Source organism: Crassostrea angulata, chromosome 8 (genome assembly GCF_025612915.1).
Source record: "Crassostrea angulata isolate pt1a10 chromosome 8, ASM2561291v2, whole genome shotgun sequence".
Taxonomy (NCBI): Eukaryota; Metazoa; Mollusca; class Bivalvia; order Ostreida; family Ostreidae; genus Magallana; species Magallana angulata.
In genome coordinates, this window is record NC_069118.1 from 50,556,079 (window position 1) to 50,580,797 (window position 24,719).

At 35.0% G+C, this 24,719-nt stretch overlaps 1 protein-coding gene and 1 long non-coding RNA gene across 16 annotated transcripts in view; one reads left to right on the forward strand and one right to left on the reverse strand.

Moving 5' to 3' along the window:
- The first annotated feature begins 426 nt into the window (after nt 1-426).
- Nucleotides 427-24,719, forward strand: part of LOC128158025 (S-adenosylhomocysteine hydrolase-like protein 1) — a 38,359-nt gene continuing 14,066 nt past the window's right edge. The window contains exons 1-5 of one of the 8 annotated variants that reach the window (XM_052820691.1): nt 427-1,066; nt 3,072-3,107; nt 8,273-8,357; nt 20,008-20,066; nt 23,686-23,773. In XM_052820691.1, coding sequence (XP_052676651.1) covers nt 956-1,066; nt 3,072-3,107; nt 8,273-8,357; nt 20,008-20,066; nt 23,686-23,773 — 379 coding nt within the window. In that variant the 5' untranslated portion in view covers nt 427-955. Of the gene's footprint in view, nt 1,067-3,071; nt 3,108-6,720; nt 6,858-8,272; nt 8,358-9,648; nt 9,926-12,548; nt 13,768-18,599; nt 19,170-20,007; nt 20,067-23,685; nt 23,774-24,719 lie in introns of those variants that run through there. The other 7 variants (XM_052820690.1, XM_052820695.1, XM_052820696.1 and 4 more) reach the window with 7 other exon arrangements.
- LOC128158027 (uncharacterized) lies at nt 1,825-18,144 on the reverse strand. 8 transcript variants are annotated; one of them, XR_008239911.1, is made up of 9 exons: nt 12,039-12,298; nt 11,700-11,842; nt 8,903-8,981; nt 7,006-7,269; nt 6,214-6,831; nt 5,893-5,923; nt 5,061-5,200; nt 4,601-4,675; nt 1,825-1,899 (listed from the first exon to the last, which is right to left on the reverse strand). It is a non-coding gene; the product is annotated as an uncharacterized LOC128158027 (long non-coding RNA). The 8 variants fall into 8 exon arrangements; XR_008239914.1 differs by having other exon boundaries at nt 5,893-5,934; XR_008239910.1 differs by adding an exon at nt 3,573-3,675 and having other exon boundaries at nt 1,829-1,899; nt 5,893-6,831.

A 24,719-nucleotide genomic window follows, 5' to 3' on the forward strand; every position in this document is an offset into this window, starting at 1 on the left:
GTTGGTTTTGATTCCGCTGGCCGGGCCTGGCCCCGATGAAGACCTTTTCTTATTGGAAGCCATCACACTTAATGATTTAAACCTTCGCTTAGTCAAAACAACTCACGATGATAATTACACTTATGTGTCTGTTATAGCCATCGGCATTGTTTACGCGTTACGTAAATCCAAGCTCAGCTTGAGTTCATAACTGGAAGTCAAAGGCGCAACGTAATTTACAAACCAAATCCGGAAATCGGGTGATTTTCGGGTTGTTCGACAAAAATCGGGTGAAAAGCATGACCCGCCGGGTCATAAAAAATAATCGGGTGAAGGGTTGAAAAATCGGGTGTGACCCGACGAAATCGGGTCAGTTGGCAAGTATATTAATGAAAAATAGTATTTTATTCAAAGAAGTGAATAACAAAAAGTTTAATATGACATATACATTGATTTACATGTAGCATGAAAAACATATATAGTTGTTCATCACAAGAAATGATTTACTATAGCATTTTAATTTACTTACAAATGTTGATTTAATAATATCTGCAAACAAGTGTGAAATAAACATTTGAGAGTTAAACATTTCAGATGTTTAAACTTGGTTTAAAAATAAGTACGCGGTTTTTTTAACACCCCAGTCTCAAAGTATTTTTGCTATCATAAATATGTTATATAGTCCTTCACTGAACTTTATTAAAATAAAATGAAATAAGAAGAAATTTACTCAGTGAGGAGGTTCGAACCTCTCTCCCAGTATGTAGTATTTCTCCGTAAAAGCACATAGCAAAGAATTTCTATAAATAACTGCACGTAATATTAAAACTACAGAGCTAATTCAAAATGAAATCGTCTGTATATAAAAGGCAGATTTGTGGTACGAATAGTTTTCAGTCAGACTTGATTTCGTATTTCGCGCGTAAATGTAACCAAACCGGAAGTTTGTATCACATGTTAATGTACAGAAAGCAAAATGTCGGAGGCAGACGTGGAGAATGGAGACCATGTGGGACTTTTGGCCCAGAAGCCCAACCCGGGCCTCAAATTCGACAAGAAGCTCTCAGAAACTGAGAGATCCACCCGGGTAAGATACGATCAGCACCCTAGGCGAGGGGGATCCTTATAGTAAACGCTAAAAACTCGTAAATGTTACTACCGTATCGTCTTCCGAATTCCGTCGGAGAATATGTTTGTTTATATTTTTTGTATGGTGTATGATATTGTTTAATGTCCAATCTTGACCTTGTGTTATGTAGGGATTAGTAAAAGTAAATCTAAAAAATGTCACGTTTCTTTTGGGAAATAGGGAAATATTCAGCTTTTGATGAAATGTCTGTTATTCTGTAATGTGTCAGACAAACTCTTCTGTTTCCATCATTGTCGAATCAGATGATCATGACATTGCCTTGACCGCTGCATGCATAGGCGTCGGAACCGGGGGGGCTAGGGGGGGCTTAGCCCCCCCACTTTTTTTGCAAAGTTATACCTTACCATTAGAAACATAGCATGATAGAGGGTTCAGCCCCCCCACTTTTTCTCGCAGGAAAGATTATTGTTCCTAAATTTACCTTGAAAGATTGAGAAGTTAGTTTCAGAAGCATACTAGCCCCCCCCCCCCCCCCCCCCCCCCCCGCCCCCCCACCCCCCCACGGATTAGGAATTTCATGATTTTGGAAAAAAGAAAACTTGGGTAAGAAATTTTTTTTTGAAAGTATAGGTATACTCCCCCCCCCCCCCCCCCCTCCCCACGGATTAGGATTTCCATGATTTTGGGAATTACTTTTTTCTCAATATTTCCGTGGATTAGTCTAGCCCCCCCACTTTCAATTTGCTTCCGACGCCAATGGCATGAATTCACCACCATCAGCTGGGGAACACTCTCACATGTGTTTATTTGTCGATCCAAATGTCTGAATTCTGAAATGAATTCAACTGAAACATAAGTTAGGAATAATACATGTATGTAAATATGAATTGAGATCTTATTACTTTGTAAAAAAAAAAACCAAAAAAACTTTTTTTTACATAATACTTGTAACTTTAAATAAGTTCAGTCAAGAACAGAACATAGGGATAGTTTTACATCAAGGCAATTCATTTTATTGCCTTGCAGTAAATCATTTGTTGTAGGATTTTATAGCTGTATTTGACAACAGTGGTAGTTAAAAGATTGGGATGTTATCTCGTGTAAACAAGACAAATTCTACAGAAGGCAGAGAGTCTATTCCAGAATACAGGGGAGGAAGGAGGGGGGTGTGTTATAACAAAAATTGACCTTTGATTAATATTATCCCCTATTATTTCAATATTCATTCTCATCCTCTCACACTTCAGGGCATTGTCGGAAACCCATGGTCAATCTCACGTCGGAAACCCACGGTCGGTCTCGCTTCTCTTACCTCAGGTAAGAGAAGCGAGACCTGAGGTAAGAGAAGGGAGACCGACCGTGGGTTTTCGATGATGACTTCAGGTTTGTCTCTAAAAATTGAAGTAGAGGGAAGAAATAAAAAAGTAGAAGAGGGGTCTGTGGCTCTAGCTTATAGCTACATTGTGTTTGAAATGCAATAATAGCCAGGTAATTAAGGCATTATAGGCGGAAATTCCCCGCCCCCGGGTCTTCGTGACAACCTGAGTGTCACACTCCAATGAAAAGGCCCTGTCTCCTATATTATTTCAGTTTAAAAAATGGTTGAGATTGTTTATATGACAATGCAATATGAAAGGTACACAATTTTTGTTTTAATTACCTTAATATGGGTTTGAAATACATGAAATCAGAAACAATGGAATGATATTGACTCAACTAAATGACCAATTAAACTTTCAAAGAAACGTGATAAATAATGAGCACTCCTGGCATAAACAGATCTAAACAAAAATAAATATATTTTTATGAACATGAAATTGATATTGCTTAAAGCATTTAAAAGAACCCATTTCTGCTGCTTGCTTTTTGTTTCTATTTAACATGTTACACAAAAATTATTGCGAAAGAAAATGATTTTATCTTAGACAAGGGTCAATGGGGATGAATAACAAAAGAAGCCTCTTTTCTACACTGTATAGAATGTTACATTTTACATTCACAGGAGATACGTACTGTAGCGTTTGCTAATCAAAGAAAAGTAAGTTTCTAAAGCACAATATTAGGTAGCTAGAACTTGTATGTTTCTTTCTTAATAAAATTATATATTTTAAGATTTAAAAAAGCATCTATACACAGAAAATACTGTATTTTGAAGAAATTAAAACATTTGTTTTTCATGTTTTGAAAAAAAAAATCTGAAGATGGAAGATGCATGTCATTGAATGATGTTTTGCAATCACATCAACAGCTTTATCTTAATGCTTTTATCATCGAGGTTTACTTAATATCTCACTTTTGAATGGTAATTGGTAATACTAATAGATTTATAATCTCATTGTCTCTTGTAAGTTATAACATTGGAAAGACTAAGATTTCAAGGAAGTTTACTGGGTGTTTGATTTCTGAAGAATATTTAAGACTTCTATATAAATGTTTTTACTGTGTGCGATCTAAACAATTTTATCAAAACATGGATATCAAATGTCAGTGAAAAATGTCTTACATAGTTATTCTATGGTAAAGTTATTGGACCATGATTTTCAGTTCGAAAACCAGCTATTTTTTCCATTGGCATGATGATCTGCTTAATTTTCCCAATCAAATTTCTATTAAAAAATGCATAAGAAAAAAAAATTTGTATGCACAAAACTCTTATTAGATATTAAAATTTCTGAACCGGAATATTTGATGTACTGGCATCAAAAGCCCCATGGTGCCCATACCTTAGACTAGAGACAGTAGAAAAAAGTTAGGAAAAACACAATGTTTTTCAGTAATAAAGGTCTTTTGTCATTATATGTCAAAATTAGTAAAACAAGAATAATTAAATATTGTATTTTTTGTACATAATGATTAATGACATCAGTGTGTCCCAACTGGCTGGATTACACAGCCACATGACAACGTGTTAATGTTAATTGAAGCTTCATATATTTATATTCAACAGAAGCATGAATAAAGAACTTTTTATTTATGTAGATGCTGTTAAAATCATTATTGTGGAAATATGGAAATAAGATAGAATAATTTAACAAATGAAAATTTTCAATGAAAGAAAACAAAATTTATTTTAGTACTTAAAACTTTTTTTATTACTATTCTATCCAGTAACTTATTTGTTTTTGTTTTTATAAGCATGTTTGGGATTAACAAAGTTACACAAGATTTTGATCAATTATCTGTTCATTGCAATTTGATAACAGATTTTAGCACAAGGTGTAAGTAATAAAGTTTATCTTATCCAGACATTTTATTATTGAATGTAAAATTTCTTAATTTCTTGATGATATGCATGTATTTAAAATTGCATTTTATTGTTTTAAAATTAATTCATTTTGTAATGCAAAATAACTTCATTTATCATCATGATGCATTATGCTCATTGCCAGAAAACTATGGTTTACAAAACATGAAATAAAAATTAAAATGTTATTTTGAACTTCATCGTACATATTTATAAAAGAAAGTTGAATGATATATCTATCAATATTTTTTTTTTTTTTTGGTCAAAGAATTTTTTTTCAACCTTACCTTTTAGGATATATGGAATATCTTCCTCTTCTATTCTTTGTGTTATTGATGAAAGTGAAGAGTTGTCCTTCTTTCCTGTTGTCAATAAATATACATGTATTCCAGTAATTTAAAAACTTTTAATTTAAAGTAGTTATAGATGTTTGCATTAGATAAGAGCATATTATTTCAGAATCAAGATTTATCAGCAAGGCATGAATGAGGCATATTCAGTTGAACATGTTATTTGTGGCCCAAAAGAGAAAAGAGAGAGATTTTATTATCTGTGCATGGTCTCAGAGAGAGAGAGAGAGAGAGAGGAGAGAGAGAGAGATTTTGATCAGTGTCACTTCAGTGTTTTAGTAAGTAAAGTTTATGTTATCACAACCAGGTCATGTTGATGGATGTCAGGAAACTGTCAGATAACTGACAGGGGTCGTGACCTTAGTCATTGGTCAGTGAAATCCCCAATAAATTATACCTGTCACCTGGTCCTATAATTGCCACATCACAGGACTGTGTCCCTCCTAATGGGCTGTTTACTGTTGTCAGTTGTAATTGTTGTTCCTGGGTGCTGCCTATCTTTGCTAATGACCACAATTTTCAAAATTTTTGGTTGACCTATAAAGATATTGAATTAAAATAAATGAACAAAAATGGAACATATCATTGTCACAGCTGATGGTGTGACCATGGTAACATATGCATAAAATTCCAAAAGACACCTTTCTATATTGGCTTTGCTAGAATTTTTATAGATAGAAATAAAAAAAAAAGAAATGTTAAATATGTAGCAACACAATTTCACCAAAAGTACCAGGAAATACAGCTAGATATTTTTTAGTGGTTTATTGCAAAATTTCAAAAATTGTTGAATTAATGCATTCAATCAATGGCTTTGCTGACTTATTAAGAAATATGTACATTTTTTATGAAACTGTATGATTACTCCACACTTAAAAAAGTGGCGAATTCTATATACGACTCTTCAGACCGGCGAGATCGGCATACGCCATATCGAAAAATCAACTGGTGCATTCAGTGAATGCCGGATTGACAAATGAAGTCCTACCAATGTATTAGTAACTTTTTCTGTTAGTGAGAATTATTGATACTTATTAAAATAGTCTTCATTTAATAAACATTTTTCTTTCTAAAACTCCTTATACAGCCTACATATATTACTATTAAACTGAAAACTTTGTCAATGATTAAAAGCATTATTATACAATGCACTGTACTTTCGTATGGACAATTAGTCTCAAGTGAAAATTTTTATATTAATAACTGGCCACTCCTTCATTATCACTTACCATGTCATCTTCAGTTAGTTTTTCTGCCACCCTGAAACAGAACTGAAGGTGATAATCCTGTGAATGCTATTAAGACAGAAGAGACTCAATCCAAACAAATCTTAACGCATTAACATGATTATGTCAATATTAAATCAGTTAAGTGCAGATTCAACATTATTTAGATATCATAACTTAGTCAATCTTGAAACTCTTCATAGTAACATGGAGGCATTATCCATAGAAAATAGGAAATTATTTTAACATGGAGCTAGATTCTTTGCCTGTGTACACATATGAGGTTATATACATGTTCAGAAACAGATGTAAGTTAATATTTACCTTGTATGTCTGTCAAGGAAAGTAAAATGATAATGGTGAATTAGGAAATCCATAATCATTAGACAACAGCATGACAAAACTGTCAACATGTGTCTTAATGCACAGTCCTGGGTATTTCTCTGCACGTATGTGTGCACCACTGCAACCCCTGAAGGGAAGACTGTTATCTAATGGACCGATGTTTTCTGGGGGTAATCAGTTTAATGGTGTATTTATCAAGGCCCAAACCCTTTCCCTTTTGTGTGAAAAAACATTTATCAGAGGTAAGAGTCGGGGGGTTTCCATCAGGTTTTATGTGTGTATGCTTGTGACATTTCTGTAATGTTGGAAGGCTGGGCTTGACAGAGAGAAGAAATATTAATTATCGCACAGAAAACCTAATACGTATGTATAAGCCATGTGACAATTACTTTTGAAACCCACTGTCTGCATGTATCAGCGGTCAGGAGACGGAAGGAAGTAGATGTTATAGGGGAGATTCTTGGGACTTCTAGATTTCTGGTCTGTGTGTCTATCTGTTAGTGCATTAAGTGAGGGCTGACCTTGAGTTTGACCTTGATTTTTTAATCGCCATGACAACATCTCTGCCATTACTGAGTCGAGCTAGAAGACCCTCGGCTGCAATAGAAGAGAAAGATGTGTCGGTCAGTGATGAACTATTTATTGATTTCAGATTTATCAGATTTTACTTTTCAGTGAAAATTAATGAAATGAGATAAAATCTTGGATAGAGGGTCACATCTTTATTATAAATATTATTGAATTTTAAGAGAGTTATGTAGATTCTTGTACCTCATCATTGCTTTCAATTCTCAAAAAAAAAATTCTTTAAGTTTCCTTTAGCTCCTTTTATAGTCAAGAACAAAGGAAATTCAATCAACATCTTGCATAACATCATATTTCTCTGCATCAAGCAATTACATCAGTTTTTCAGCAAGGAACTTGTGTAGCATATATTAATAAGTATGGCTGTTGTTCATGCTTTCCATCAGCCTGAGGGATCTTGCGTAGCATATTGATAATTATGCCATATCCAATCATCTGTACTTCATGTCTCTGAAATATGAAGAAAGTAAATATATATGTTTAGCAGATGTCAGATTTTTAGTTACCAGTATGTAATGAATATAGATATAAGATATACTGTAATTTAGACATATTTTATCTAGTGTATATGGTATTTGCTTTTTTGATACTGATTTTTCATTAATTAAGTTACTATTGAGTTAATTCAGTGCATTTCTGAATGTTTCTACATAATTATATTATGTACATGTATATGCCTGAAATTTTGTGATGAACTTGATTAAGTGGAAGTTGCTAAATCCACAAAAACAAAAGAAAACAAAACAAAAAACCCCACAAAATGCAAAACACAGCTATTTGTAATACACATATGTTTCTGTTAGGAAAAGAACAATACCCCCTTTTTATATACCAGTAGATTTAAAAGCCCTGAGTAGAGTAAATTGATTGATGTAAATAAAATACTGTAACCTATGTAAAGAAAATAGTTTTTAGTTTGGTTTCACCTGTTATGTAATTTATATACTATAAAAGATTAGAATAACTATGTGAAGTGGGTAATGAATGTGCCAGCGTGGAGGGTTGTTTCACCCTCTTCAATAAACAATGGCAGATTTATGGTATTGAAGTTTAATGTTTTAATGATACACATGTCTTAAAAATACATATAGTACTACACAGATTTCCATATATATTTTGATAATGAGAAGATTGCAAAAATATAACTTTGCTTTTTGCTTTGCTTTTGGCTTCTCTCATGATATTGGTCAACAATTTATGCCTCTTGATGGGTAATACTTCATAGCTTGAAATTTGCTGCAGGATTAGTCTGGATCAGGTTGCTTACACAAGTAATTTGAAAATAATTTCTAATCGGATATATGCATGAATTAATGACATTTATAATTGATTTTAAAAGATGCTTGCTGATATGATATTTTTCATTGAATTTTTAAATGGAAGAATTTTATAAGTGTGTTTTATATACAATTGAATCAGACTGAGTGTAATTCGTTTCCATTTGAACTTGCAGGAGATCAAATTCAACCTCAATCCTGGTCGAAACAAACTGCACACAAGATCCATCTCCCAGTCATCAACAGATAGCTACAGTTCACGTGAGTTTTTTAATTATCTATACTCTCTCCCACTTTTCCCCCTGCACCCCTCCCTCCAAATCCTTTAACCTGGCCCTTTTTTCGGATAAATACTAATGAATTGAAAAAAAAGGGCAGATTACTCTATTTTAGAGAAAAGAAAGGGAGATAATTTTGGTTTAGATAGACAAAGGGCAGTTAACTCTGTTTTGGAGTGTAAACCTTTCTATGTGTGTCTCAAGATTGAAGGGTTGAATGCTTTATGGTAAGAGTGAAAAATATCACTTGCCTTGAGGTACTTCATGACTTCTAGTTCAGCTATACAGTTTGTTTTATGGTTTAGAAAATGTCAACGGGTTAGAATAATAATGTTATTTCTGGAAGATAGAAAAAGAAAACTAATAAAAGGTGGCTAGATATTATGATCAAAGTTTATTATATATGAAGTTTATGTGCATTCATTAACTCATGAAGTGAAAGGAAAAAAAATTGAATTCTATATGTATGAAAAAGGAAAATCATACATTAAAATCACCACAAAAAAAGATCATAAGAAAATAACTTACATGGTTGCTGTATGGTCATTTCAGTCTTTTTCCTGGCCTTGTTGATGTATAGATTTGTGGTCCAGAGGAATTATATTACCTTCAAAGATATGTTTTACATGTATTAAAAAGGCTGATCTTCAATATAATGAGTTCTCAGGTCATATTTGACAACCTTAATATAAGCTGGCATAGCAGATATTTCAGTGCTTGTCATATACAGGTGACTCTAGTGCTGTGCTGACGTCTACATTTCCTTCTAATTAATATGAATTTTAAATTTATCACCTTCTGGGGGTTTTATCATAGAGGACGTGAAGACAGTAAGCCGGCCAGCAAAAATTTCTCATTTTGGAGAGGCTGACTTTTTTCTTTTCTCCTTTTTATCTTGACTGCAAGAAAACCTGTGTTCTCCAGTCAATTAAAGGGAAAAGTTCACTGCATCAAGTAGTGAAATTTTTATTGCTAGAAGATTTTGGGAAGTTATTTTTAGGGACATATACGGTAACTTGTGGCTTGTAACCTTTGATGACAATTTCAAGGTGTCTTTCACTATGTGACTGAGAGCCGGCTAGGAGTCAGTGAGGGATATAACCAGCAACAGAGAAGGAGGCTGACATACAGTCTAAAGAAAAAAAGTTTATTAACATTCAGTGGCTATTGAACTTGATATCTAAAGTAACTTTTTTTGGTTACTTGTTCAAAGCAAAATTGGAGTTGGAAAAAGTGTTTCTCCCTTCAGTTGGAACTTTTTGGCAAGGGGAAAAAAAATTTTTGATTGACTTGACCAAACCAGGTCACTAATCATTCTCAGTGTCACTTCTTTGGCATCACATTGTCTGAAAGTGGTCACTGACCTACTTAGAGAGAAAGAGAGCTGGACTGAAATGCGACCGATGACCGATCTTGAGCCAGTCACTGAAGTCCGAGACATGGAGGAGAGTTCTGTTGACGCCGCTACCAACCTGAAGGAACAGGCCGAGAGGGACGAGAAAGAAGCCGGTGAAAATCGAATCGAGAAGCGACCACGTGCTCACACACTCTGTAAGTTGTCAGTGTTATATGTCAGTTGTCTTTTTATGACCTGATTCATGAGCAAGAATTAAGGTATCCGATGGACAATTTTTCATGAATTCCGAAAGTGGAAATAATTTTCATGAATTCCAGAAATTGAAATTTTTATTGGTAGTGTTTTGTTTTCTATTTTTGATGATACACATAATTATGAAAGTCAGTTTCATGTCTTTTTTTACTGAACTACTTTATTATAGAGGGCTTTGGGGTCATTTAGGTTTACCTAAGTTTAGAATGTTCTTAAAATATCCTGAGATTTGTGATTGATGTTGGAATTCTTTTGGAATTCCTTGGAGGATGTCTTTTGTTAAATGCAAGTACTTGTAAAGTTAACTTATAATGTTTAATTTTTTTTAATTTCTTAGTTTTATGAATTTCAGTATTAAGAGAAGGACTTTAGTACATACAGTGCCCACTTTCATCAGAAATTCAGAATATTCATCCCTTTTTACAACGAAACAATTTTTCCAAGGAAGAATTTCTCTGTCATTATAAAACTTGAATATATTTGAATTCTCGATAGGAGTTTGTAAGGTAAAAGGGAAAACTTGTTTAATTTTATCGTATTCCCTTGGGCAGGAGAGAAAGAGGTGTCAACATTTGTCTTGATGAGTTTAACCAAGCGTGAAACATGCCAACATTTCCGTTAATTCGACCTTCATCAAGCAAGGTGGAACAGAAATAAATGGTTACTGCCTGTCATTGTGCTTTGCTTGTACACCTTGATGCAAATTATTCACAATTTGATTGCTCTAGTTGGCTGAGATTGAAACAGTTGTCTTTCTTGAGTGAGCAACTTTATTTATAGCAGAGTTATCTTTCCTAGTATATCAAGTCATCTTTTATATGTTTTAGAGAGAGAGAGAATGAGAGAGAGGGAGAGAGAGAGAGAGAGAGAGAGAGAGAAGCAGGAAATGTAGAGATTTTCAGAGTTATACTCATTTAAATCTTCAATTCAAGCAATTCTAGTTATTTTTACCAAAAATGAAGTATTAATTACCAGAATTTCCTTATTACATTCTAATCTGAATCAGTAATCACTTACTCTGGAATATCAGTTTGACAGTGAATTGTCTAAACACAGTCTGTATGCACTAGAAGATCTAAACTGATGAATTTGTTTAAAAAAAAAAAGCACCTGACTTGCTAGGCTATTAAGCTTTACATACATAGAGAGATGGGCAGTGCAGTGGTGTATTGATTGGGAGTGACTGAATGAGACCCTGGCTTGTTTTGATCAGGTCCTTCACACATCAGCCGAGTCTTTCCAAATGACCAATCATTACGTGTTAGTGAGATATTCCTCCTCACTCATCAATAGTAGCTGAGCTCGTAACATGAAATCAATGCCTATAAATCTATACCTGACTGATTTACTGGCCCATGTATAAGTCTTGAGAGTGCTTTGTTTTCAGTATAAAATTTCCCTTCGCGGAGGCAAAAAAAAATGAAATGTCAATTGTGAAAGACATTTACAGAATGGCAAATAAAGACCAAATCTGATTGTGTGGAGGCATCATAATTGTAATGTTCAATCGACTTGAAAAAAGGTTTTAAAATGTCAATTTGCATTTGAAGTTGGCTCGTATAGTAATAAACATTCTGACTTGAGCCTAAATGCCTTCACTGATTACAAATGACACACCCAGTATAATACGGCACGCATCATAATATTTTCTATTTTTAAACTGTGGGATGCTGACCCGTCAAGTAGCTTAAAATGATGTCATTGAGTTATACGTACTTTTTTTAGCAGCCACCCAGCCCTCGGCAAATACGTCCCTCAGCGATTGCATCCTTTCAGTAATCCACAGTTTTATGTCCTGTATGTAACATATCATCTGCTTTTATCCAACATATCTTTTTCGTTTACCAACAAAGAAGTCACTATAAAAAGATTGCACGTAATTCAATATCCAGGAGGAAATTAGTTGTGTTTACTTTTTGTTATCTTTAATGCCCAGAACCCATTATTTAAAAAAAGGAGGAAAAAAATATTCCAAAAATATTAAAAAAAAAATAATATGAATAGAAAAAAATGTTGGTTTTGAGCATCCCTGCCTTTCTATTTCAGGGTACTTACCATCTCTATGTCTGTATCATTAATCCCTATTATCTTGCAAGAATTACCCCTCTAATCCATGAACTACTAATCCTCTTAAATCCTCAGTTAATCTTATTTTTAACCTCTGTTGGAGAGTAGCTAGTCATTCACCTGACAAGCTGTCTCTCTATGGCATCCTCCCAGTAACTGTGAAGCAAGTTGCTTTTCCAGGCATGACTTTTTTTTGTAATCCCTCGTGATAACGGTACTAATTGTCATAACTCCGAATCAGCGCTTATTTCCAGGTTCGAGATCCCTTCGATTAGAATTCAATAAGAACGCCCATGATTACCGTGGACCAGCGACTTTGGATTATTCCATTAATATTCTTTTTTTTTATTTTGCGTCGGAGATCTTTAAAGCAATTGTAGTTGTTGATTATGTGTATTGGAAATAAATGATAAAGTGTAACCCCTAACGTCCTTGGGAGTGAATACACAAAACACAGGGAGATGTGCAGGTCTTGTTGTTTAGTTGTAGGATCTGTCAGTGAGCTTCTGAGGTGGTAGCTGTTAGTAGTAGAATGCCGGATTGTAGACATTTTTGGAGGTACTTTATTGCTTAAGGACCCATGTAAACAATCATCCGGAAACTAGATCAGATTTTGAGTGACTGCATGCATAACTAGGAAGAGTTTTTGATGACTTGCTGCACTGGAGTAATGGTTATATACTTGTATATATCAGTGTGATGTAAATGTAAACATTCCGTGGAGAGCATATGATTGGGGGAGATCTATATATGTGTGAATGATTTGTTTGATGCACCTATCCAACGTGTTATGCTGTACTCACTGTGTATATCACACACATTTTTTTTTAACTGAAGAGGGGAAACGAGGAGGAGGTTTCATGTGTCGGGGAAAAAGTAATGTTCCTCAGTTAACTGGGTCAAGAAAGAGCAAGTGTTCTGTCAATTGTGACCTGGTATTATTCTGGTGAATGCAATTCTTCTCTGACTTTTTTGTGCACCTTTTAAGGAAGGGAGTGACTATTTGCTCTCCTTGCTTTTGTGAAACGATTTATTATTACATTTCCCTGTAAGAGTGTATGTACATAAACTGGTGAATTTCAATATGGTTTTTCAAATTGATTGATATACACAGGTCTCTGTTTAAACAGAGACGGGTCTACTGTGTCAGTACTTGAAGATCAGAGGTCAATGACAGATAGGGGACAGGTGGAATTGTGCAGACAGTGCAGCGTCTTGACTCCAGATAGAGATCCTGAAAGTCAGGTGGCTTTTGGTGACATCAGTGTCGTCAGCTGAGAAGAAGGAATAAAAAAATTGTTCCAGAATTTTCTTGCAAACTTCTGAGAAATGTACTGTAATCTTATCTGATGAGTGGACATTAAGAGTATATAAGCGTAAAGGAATGATTTTTATCAGTCAAGTGTGAACAACTAGCAACATTCAGTACAGTAACTGTCATACTGATCATAATCTTCTCTGAGGAAAAGAGGAAGGAGACTGAGGGGACCAGCTTCTGGAACAATGTCAAAGAAGATAATTGGGAAGAACCTCTCGGAGGTGAGTCTGAACGAGAACCTCCCTGAGAAGCTCAAGTCCATGGGGGTGGAGGATGCTTTCCGGGCCCGATCCGCACGAAAACGGCACAGCATCCAGCTGGATAAGCGGATCAGCATCCAGCTCCAGGAGCGGAGATCCAGCAATGCTAGCTCCACCAGTGAGACTGCGGACTCTGTATGTAAGTGTTACAGTACACAGCTAAAACGAAAAAATCTGATCACTAGAAGTAGGTAAAATACCCTGGTCTGTTAGGATTTTGTTATCTGTAAAGACAAGTGCATTACAGTACATATATGTACTTAGGCTAAAACTGTGTTATCTGTGAAGACATGCATTACAGGTACAAAGTTGGGTATCCCTGAATATAGAGTTCAGAGGTCAACTCGTCATGCAACCTTTGTATGTAAATGTGACCTTTGTATCTGTGAAGCCTCTTCAGCACTATACAAATTCTTTTGTAGCACTGAACGAAGTCTTTTGTATCTTTGATAGTCATTGCTTGAGGGGCTCTGATTTTCCTACTTTGTTCAAGGGTCCATGTTTGAGCTTGTTCTCCAATAGGTGATGTAACATTCCTTCCTGACCACTTTCCTGTAATTGAATGCTGGTCATCTTCATATTCAGTGTCATAATGGGGTGGGGGGGGGGATATGTGTGTCCGAGTTGGTCACATGTGACATCCTCACTCGCAGGAAGCTTGGTGTTTAGAGAAGAACAAGCCATCAATAGATGTGTTTGTTTATCGAAATTATTTCTATACCGTGCTGCTGTCACCTGGTATATTATTAATAATATGTATTGTCGACGGGTATATTGTATGAAATACCTGGTATTGATGCACATTTATTGACATAACACAAAATAGCAAGTCCTTGTGGACTTAGAAACAATGTGCTGAAAGGATTATGTACGATCATTGTTGCCACCCAAAACACATTTACATTTCATAATTTTAGAAGCAGGAGAATTACGTGTAAGACTTATTTCATTCATAGGATTGGGTGAGCCTCTCTTTGAATTGCATGCACAAGACGCAGGGACTTGAATGATGAAGGTCAAATATAGAACTCAAAGACAATCATCAAAAGCAAGGTCTTATTTTACTGTTGAGCATGCAAGTGCCAGGTTATTTGTGGCTAATGATGTGGTTTATTTTATGTCATCCTCCGTATGAAGAGGAACATAAAATGTAAGCAATTCATGCAGGCAGTTGGGAAATGCAGTTTGATGAAACCCAGAGGCTTCTAGCTTTTGGATGCAGTGTCTCTACCGTTTAATTCTATCTGCTCATAAAATCAGAATATCTGCAGTTGATCTGTTACAGTATAAAATGATAAGCAAAGTGTTACAATATGGAATCAACCTCATTTACTGTTTATTTTATTCTGCAAGGGGCAGTCAGGAAAACTTGCTATGGTATTGGCTTCCGTATAAAAAAAAAATGGTTTACACTCTCACCAAGCTTTTCCCTCTGAAATCTATATGAAACTTCTACTCTGGCAATGGCAATGTCTTAGGTGGCAAAAAAAAGCAATAATTCAATGAACAAGCCCTGTTGGTAGCACGCGCCGTATCAATTGATACCGCAAAGGTTCCACGCTTCTTGTTTGTAGCACATTAAGGTTTGCCACTAATCCATTGAGAGAGGGACTGTATACTTGGTCTCCAATATTTCAGCATTTCCATCAATGTTAACATAATTATTTCTGTAAATCTCGCTTCCTAAATCCATGCATTTTTCATTCCGATCTCCATGTCTGTTCATGGAAATCTGCATGCAATGGAGTCATAATTAATAGTACAGATGAGAAAGAGTCTGGAAAATTTCATGTTGGGGAATTTCCATGCATAGTTTAGTACCAGTAAAATGTTATTGTAGACATAAAATGGGTATCATAGATAGTTGCAGGAAGGAAGCACTCTCTGTAATTCCATATACCTCTGAGTCTGCATGTCGGGATGCTGTAATATTAAGCTGTCTGAGCTGAGGCAATGCCTCGGTCTTCTCCTTCACAACAGACAGTATAAAATCTATTCAATGTGTCACGAGTTACAGTCAGTCCTTCTTAATCTGACACTCTCAATGCAGAACCAATATCTACTACACCAAGCTTGGTTTCCTTTTTACAGTCACATTTGTGGGTGTACAGTCAGAAGCCTATCTAATCTAATCACTCTGTAATCTGACATATTGGACAGTGGAACCTGTCTAAAAATGTCCCATGTACAGTGAAACCTTAGTAATTTGTCACCAATGACTGTCAATGTGAGACTAATCGAACACCAGTTCTGGACACCATTATATCCCTACTACAGTAAAACATGGTCATAGCAAACACGCTTATGATGAATGGACGCTTACAGCGATGCGATTTTCATTCCCTGTCACTTAATTACATGTTGTAAAATTGACGGATGTAATGAATTACACTTAAAACGAAGTAAAATCACCCGTCTCTGATGCTTTGTTACTGTATACTTCGACTCATACAACACCTGTTGCGTTCTACTGATGAAGTGTACAGTAGCACCTGATTAGTTTGACCCCAGGCTTCAGGGCAGTTGATTACAGATATCTGAGTGAACTTTTTAACTTTGCAACCCCTATTTGATGCCCCCCTCCCACTTCAATCCCCTGTAATCATTGCCTCATCGAACCTTTGAATGATGAAACAAATGTACTTAAGTCTTTCTATATACATATAACTATTAACCACATCATTGTTTTTATCCCTTTGCACTGTAAATCTTACATGTAATTTATATGATTACTGGAATCGGACCACACTCCGAGTTAGACTTAGTTCCCTCGAAATCTAACAGCATTTTTTTATATTAATTTTTCCTTAATGATGATAGCCAGGTTCTTCAAGTGTCAGACATGATAGATATGGCGATTTCAAGAATATTTCAACTTAAGTACTAGAATGTTGAGAGGGTTAACCAGACATGAACACAAACTCTGACAATATCCAGATACAACATTGCCGGTTCACTGATGTCGGAGTAAAATCTGATTCTGGCTATCAAGAATGAGGTGCAAGAAGTCATTAGTATATATCTGTCTGACGGCATTTAAATTATAAAACAAGGCTCTGAAAAATGGTAATATGTAAAGAAATGTTTTATGTTTTTTTTTTATCAGCTCCATCATTTAAAAAGCAATATTGAATTGACGAAAATTACTGGAGTTTAAGAACAGCTGCGTTATGAAATGTAAAATTTGGGAGAACTATATAATTATATGTGTACCTTGAGGCTCATACTAAATATTAATTTAAGTTCAGTTTGAGGCAGCTGCATTCACATGATATGTATTGACTGTCAGTAAATAGCAGGTATTTGATGAAAAGAATAAAAGCCGGAGACACTAGCTCAGAACAAGGTGCATCATTTCTGGTCTACTTTAATTTGTAGGCTCTTTTATACAAAAAGAAAAAAAAAATCTTTTGAACTGTTAGACAGAACCAAGTACAGCTTGCAGGGTAGAATTGAGAAATGTACATGATTTATAATTTTATAGCTTACCGACAATGTGCGTTTTCCGTGGGTTTCCAAAGAAACTGGGGGAGACTTTTGCTGAAAGCTCCTTGACCAAATAATTTATGGTGCCCCCTTGATCTATATATATATACCAGGACTGAGACTATAGAGATAAAAACTGTATTTTTACCTGCCAATGTTTGTATGTTGTCAGATAAGGGCAAACATTTATGGGGTGTCTTCTCCCTGCTTGTTCTAAATCGGTGTTCTAGAAGCCATTTTAACTGTTCATTTTCTTATTTAGGTTTTAATGCCAGTGCAAAATAACCCACAAGACTGAATTGCTTTTTGATATCACAGTTACCCTTATAAACCTAAGATGTTATGAATTTGGAGGCATATAATTTAGATTTTTTTAACTGATTGAGTACAGGGTAGCTATCTGTTTGAATGCACAATCAACTGATTTGCACAAAGGAATAAGGAAAGATAAAAGGCTATATCAAGGGATTTAATGGCTGTTGATCTAGCTATTTGTACCTGGTGTGTCTAGGTGAACAAACTTAAATGATTGGAACAGTTTACAATATAGAAAAAAAAGGTATAGAAACAGTCTAACTGTTTATCAAATTGACAGCTATACAGTGCTTCACATAATCAAGCAATTAAGATCAAGGCATTGTGCAATCTCTATCTCATTCTACCAATTTTCTGCATGAAAATCATTCCCTGAAGACAAATGCCACATGAAAATGCATTAGAATTACACCAAAAATTTTAACACCTTGAATAATTGTGTGACAGAAGCTCAGTATTCGTTAACACAACTTCAAACTTGTGGTATTTAATTAACACAGGTGTCGGGGTTTGGCTTGCAGAATCAGTTAAACTCTGTTATAGTTGGAAGCCAGGCTTCCATTATAGATAATTGACCCATCAATTGTTTTGTTATTGGCCTGATGAGGGATCCTTTACCTACAGGTGGCATGGTGCAGTGCTGTTTCCCTGGAACACCAAGTATTCAGGCCCTGTTCAATGCCGTAGTGTTAATTCAGCAACACTACTTCTTTCACCCTCTTTCATGATGCCCTCTCCATGGTCACAAAAATTGCTTTATGCATGATGATTATTATTTATAAAAAGATCTCTCTAGGATCAGACCAATTAAGTATCTTAATGAAAAACAGTAGATATGTTACAGTACATGTATATTTTTTTTTTGACATTTTTTGCTTGGCTTTTGCTTACCCTTTTAGTAATTTAATAGTAATCCTCTGGATATTGAAAATTTGGAATGGAAAAATAAGATCAAGTAGATAAACTTTAGCGATCAGGGGACCATAAATATTTTTATTGGTGCTTGTTGACTTTTTAATTAAAACTCTTATGTTTGTTGTTTATAATGTGGCCATAAGTACACACGACACTGTAAACCTCTGTTTGAGTAAAACTTACATTTGACCTACCTGTAATGATAGTCTGAGTGTATATAGAGCAGTACCACTAGAAGTGATATATATTCTGCCTACACAGACTGTCCACAGGTGAAATTCTACCTGACGTGAAATTCCAGATCAGTTTGTTATTGTTGGGACATGTGCTGGTCTGGTTTGTTGTCCGAAGACCTATATTGAGTGATCGACCCGATTCTTGGTCTTATCTGGCAAACTAACCGTGAGTTGTCACCGGGGGACTGCATTAACAGTTCTCCATATATACTTACAATTTGTCATGCAAACACTTGGTCAGAAACATTGATCCAGCAGGCACTTTTCATTGTTATCCTGTGATTCGCACCTGCTTCGAGATGCGACAATTTTTCATAGGCTGACTGACAACCAATTTGCTTTTTCGGTTTCCATGTGGATGAGAATTATGTGAGAAATACCTTATACATGTTATATTCGGATACTTGTCATACTTTTTGTTTTGGAACACTGTGACAGTTGTTTTTTTCTTTGTTTTGTTTTTACTGTGATTGAGCAGCGATGGAGTTTTTGGAGGTTCCTGTTCAAAAAACGAGGAATGTCCGATTTGTGGACCTGGACACAGATTTTCCGCCTCAGTTTAGTTTTCAGAAGCCGGGCGGTAGCGATGGTAATGTGTCAGAAATTGGGTCATATTTTTCCTTGTAATGTGATGTCTTATGTTGACTGTATTATGTCATTAATAACTGTGTGGTATATAATTGCTCTGGATAAGGTATCTTATGAAGCCTATTGATTTTGTAATACCAATAACAGTACCCCTATAAGGCAAATAATACTGTGTGGTCTGCCACTAGTACCAATACTGTAATTTACATGGACAAGCTTGTTAAAGGCCTGCTAGATTTCCAATACTTTCTCAAGCCACAGGATAATTAGTCTATTTAACTGACCAATTATGCTTTTACCGTAGTTTATTTACGTTTAGTTGTTTACTTGTGAACTAAGAAGGATTAATTGATTGATTGATTGATTAATTAATTTATTAATGTAGATTGTCACAGAATACAAAGTATAAAAAATTTGCCATTCCCCCCTATTCCTCACTGGCTCCATCCCCACAGATATACATTGTTATATTCATTTGCAATCATTTCGATATGGTGTAGATAAATTAACACTGCTTTATGACTGAATCGCTGCATTTGTAAATAGATTAAATATTATATTAGAATGCACACCAAAATGTCATAGATTAAGTATATATTTTTGCCCAAATATATACCGGTAATGTTGACTCTTTACGTTACTTATGATATTTGGCAAAACTTGGAAGGTCATTAACCATTGGTAAGATTCCGGTAGTAAAAATCCAGTTCAAGCACCTTGTAAACAAATAATAAGCAAATAATGGGGAACAATAAAATATAGTGGAAAGGCATCAGAGTATAAATGAGCATGGAAACAGAAGGAAAGGTTGTATTTATTGTGTTATTTTTTATTTGTAGCCTCGTACACTGGAAGTTCATCTGATGAAGACGAGGTCAACCCACGGGACAAGAACCAGGTGTGTTAAATATGTTGAAAAATCTTTAAGATCAAAGGATTAGTGGGATTATCTAATGCAATTGGTCTCTGATTCAGTAGATATAATTGGATAAAATCTTAAACTAGAAGCTCTGCAGCTAACTAAAGATAATCCATTGTATATTATCCGTTAGGGTAATAGATGGATCAATTAGTTCAATATTTATTTTAGAGCTTTGAATTTCTATTGAATCAGATACATGCTTATAGGATTGTTTTATATACTGTTAACCAACGATTATTTGTGGCAACTTTATTTCATGATTTGCAGGTAAAGACCTGGTATACAGTGATTTTCATTATCAAGATAAAGTCGACCAGAAAAATACTGTTAGATTCCTTAAATTAAAACCGAGGAATTAATTTCCGCGTAAAATTGTGAGAAGCAACCCTCGCAGATTTTTAAATCTCGCTTTAATTTTTTTTTAGACAGTTTTGAACTATAGGAAATTATAACCAAAATTGGTAATCGCGATTTTATATTCTTGCGCTTTGATACAAAAACAGCAGAATTACAGAATTAAGTACTTGGCAATGTGTAAAATACAGAATTTACAGTAAGATACAAGAGACATTTGAGGACAGGCTTGCGATTAGAATTATTTGCAATGATGAAGCTCTTGAGAACCTTTTGAAAATTTCATGCACACAAATAGAAGTTGGTTTGCAGTGTATGATTCATTTTCTAATGATTAGACATTTCTATGACAAAGCAACAGTACCACAGTGCAGCATGATTTGTAAGAGATGAGCAAGTGTTTACATGCATTGATAGGTAACAATAGGTACCAAAAGGAGCAGTGTTATTAGATTAAAAAAAACATACACTATAACTACAAATTTAATAAGTACACAAAAATTAGGGATCTGGGGAGTTTAATCTTCTATGTTCAGAATGATTCACCGTAAACATATTTAATAATTTTATGAATCAGAATAAACATAGTTTGACTTTCCTGATTCAACAGGTTTTGACTTATAAAGAAATCAATTTGAACAGGTGACCAACTGTCTGTCTAGACAGCACTCGGATTGATTAATGAAAGGGAGATAAAAAAAAGATGGGCAGATAATACGTTACATGTACTTGCACAATAGGAAGAGATTTAAACTTATTCAGAACCTTCCAGAGATTAGACAAACATACAATTATATAAGATACTGCAAGGGACAAGACTAAGATTAGAAGAACTTGCTGTAATCAGATTTCAGCCTGAAGAGGGGCTAGATTAGGCAGAAATCAGCTAAGAGAGATGTTAGACTAAGTGTAGACAGCATTCAGCTTTAAGCAGTGTTAAAGTAGACAATAGTCAGCTTAAAGTTGTGTTATTGTAGACAGAATTCAGCTTAGAGAGGTGTTAGACTAAGTGTAGACAGCATTCAGCTTTAAGCAGTGTTAAAGTAGACAATAGTCAGCTTAAAGTTGTGTTATTGTAGACAGAATTCAGCTTAGAGAGGTGTTAGACTTAGTGTAGACATAATTCAGCTTAGAGAGGTGTTAGACTAAGTGTAGACAGATTTCAGCTTAGAGAGGTGTTAGATTAAGTGTAGACAGAATTCAGCTTAGAGAGGTGTTAAACTAAGTGTAGACAGAATTTACTGTAGGTTAGAGGGGTGTACCGGTAGGTGTCGAAATTATTCGGCTTAGAGAGGTGTAAATGCCAATGTCATTCAGCTTTGAGAGGTATTAGTGTAGACATAAATTAGCTTCTAGGAGAGGCTGAACAGTTTAGACAAGCATTCAGATTAGAGAGGTTTTAGTGAAGACAGTATTCAGCTTAGAGAGGTTTTAGTGAAGACAGTATTCAGCTTAGAGAGGTTTTAGTGAAGACGGTATTCAGCTTAGAGAGGTTTTAGTGAAGACAGTATTCAGCTTAGAGAGGTTTTAGTGAAGACAGTATTCAGCTTAGAGAGGTTTTAGTGAAGACAGTATTCAGCTTAGAGAGGTTTTAGTGGAGACAGTATTCAGCTTAGAGAAGTTTAGTGTAGAAATCATTAATAGCTGAGAGAGATGTTACTGTAGATTTATATTGTAGTTCAGATTACATATTTCATGTCAAATTTTAAGGAAATTAACATAATGGAAAAATCCCAGTAAAATCCCCACTGTTATACAATTTCTTGTATAACAGTGGGAAGGGGAGGGGGGGGGGGGTTAATTTGGTTTATATATCATCAGAGCAATTATTCTTTGTTTTTCTTTATTTTTTCTAACTTTGCCAGAGGAGATATTGATGAAGCAATAATTAACACAGTTAATTTAATCTCCTGACAGTCTCAGTATTTTATTACAGAAGAATTTCTGTTTGATATTAGATGGGCTGAACTTCCTACAGATAGAACCATTTTAACAAGACCTTGGACTTTCAGTAGGATGTAAGGATCTATTTCTTGTGTCAAAACAAGTTAAAATGACACTGGTTTCAAACGAAATATACATCGATTGTGTAGTCTTCGCTCAAAATCCAGAAAATCTTGTTGATTTCAAAGAGCCATGCCCGAGTGGCTTATAATGAAATAGACAGGCCTACGTCACATTGCCGTTTGACTCAGCTACCCAAAGTCCAAGCTCTTGTTAAAATGGTTCTATATTGAACTCTATACTACTCACATTGACTTCGGGGATCTAGTGCTCTATGTGAGACTTTGATCTAGAACATCTAAAGATTGAACCTTGAAAGAAGGGGAGGGGGGTGCAGCTAGAGAGAAAGTGTGACAGAAAATTTGGCCTCTAAGAAATATGAATACTTACAGGGAGTTCAATACATCTAAATGAGGACTGTTTAAAAAACCTTTATGATAGACTGGAAAGGGAGGGGGTGGTGGATAGAACAAGTCTGTTTTCTGTACACAAGTTTTCTTTTTTGTTTATTTTCATTTGTCAAGTTGATCTGTTTAGACAAATTAATTCCTGCAGTGTTTTGTTTTTCCATTGGCTATGGTAGCTTCCTTGTAGAAGTTTAATTTAAAACTTAGATTGACATCTGTACACTCTCCGACAGAAAAAAATTTGAGGACGTTTGGTGCAAACAGAAAAATCAATGCAACAGAGTGATCATTTTTTTTTTCTTGAAGTGTTCAATGGATTTTAAATTATATGAGCAATTTAATGCTGCTTTCAAATATCAAGAAAATGTCGAGTACCTGTGACTTTTAAGGTGTTTTAGACATGTTCCCTGTTTAATTTTAATCAGCATTTTAATTACAATATTGCAAAATCATATGATGAATATTTTGAAATATTTTAATGTACAATGAAAAAATATTTTATTTAGATGATTACGTCAATTCATCATCTACAGTTGCATGTTATACGCAAGTGCCCTTAATCATTGTATACCGTGGAATCGTTGATATTCTTTAGACTAAATTATCATGGATTTTGTTGGTACCCATCAGTTTGCCTACGAATTAACAGCCAAAGAAATTATATCCCAACAAACAGTAAAAAAAAAAGCAAAAAAAAAACAAGCTAAGAAAATAAGCTCCCACTTAAAATGATTCCGCAGTAAATACGGTAAACAAGAAAGGCATAAATTTATGTAAATTGAGTCTATGTATCTCTATTGAACAGTTACTATAATTTTTTTGTCTTTCAGAGAAACTCTAAAGGCAGCACCGACTTTTGCGTGAAGAATATTGACAATGCCGCTTTCGGAAGACGTGAGATTGAGATTGCTGAGCAAGGTATAGAAGCCCTGTAATAGTAATAATCAATGTGGGATTGAATTTTCGCCAGAGGAATCTTAAGTGAATGGCCATGTGATGTAGGTGTCTGCATTGTTTGTAGGGGGAGGGGAGAGGGTTCTGTCGACAGGCTTTCTTTATGGCTGAATACAAAGTAAAATGCTTTGTCAGGCTGTCGGCCCCTTTAAATGCATCCATTTGCAATCTTTTAGAGACTTTTGGAATTATAGATTGTAATATGTTAGACTTTATTTCAGATGTTCTCTGAAATTGTAGAATGTGTACCATTTGAATCTCATTCATTTAAACAATTTTGTAATTCAAGGGATTGAAACTTCTTTGAGGCTTTAGAAAAATGATTTTCTTACCAGAGATATCTCCTGAGACCTTCTTTTCAGAATTTCGAAAAAGAAATATGGGCTACTTGACTTATAATTCATATTTTAAAAAATCAATAGTAATCTTTATATTTTTTTTTAATTAAAAAAAGATAATTACTAAGAGATTGAGTGTTTTTTCAGCCTTTGCTCTGAAAAGCAACAGAAATAGTTGACGCAGAAGATGCTCAAGATTTTTTTTCTTCTTTGAGAAATGCAAAAATCTCTTGTCTTGTTCCTTGTAAAGTTTAAAAGCCTTGAGCAAACAACATCAGCTCTGTGAAAGGGTAATTAGGACTTCGGTAGGAATCAATGCCTGTAATGTTGACATTTGGGAGTATTTTCTTTCATTCTGTTGCAACAAGTGGATACTTCAGGCAACAGTACAAAACAATTTAGGAGTGAAGTGGTAACATTGGAAAGCCATAATGCTCGTCTGGGAAGCTCCAGTCATGCCACCATTGTACATTTTCTGCATCAGTCTTTTGGAGTTTTGGTTTAGATGCCTGAACACTGAAAAGTTCAGATGCTCAGTGTTTCATTTCGCTGTAACAAAATCTTGAATGAAG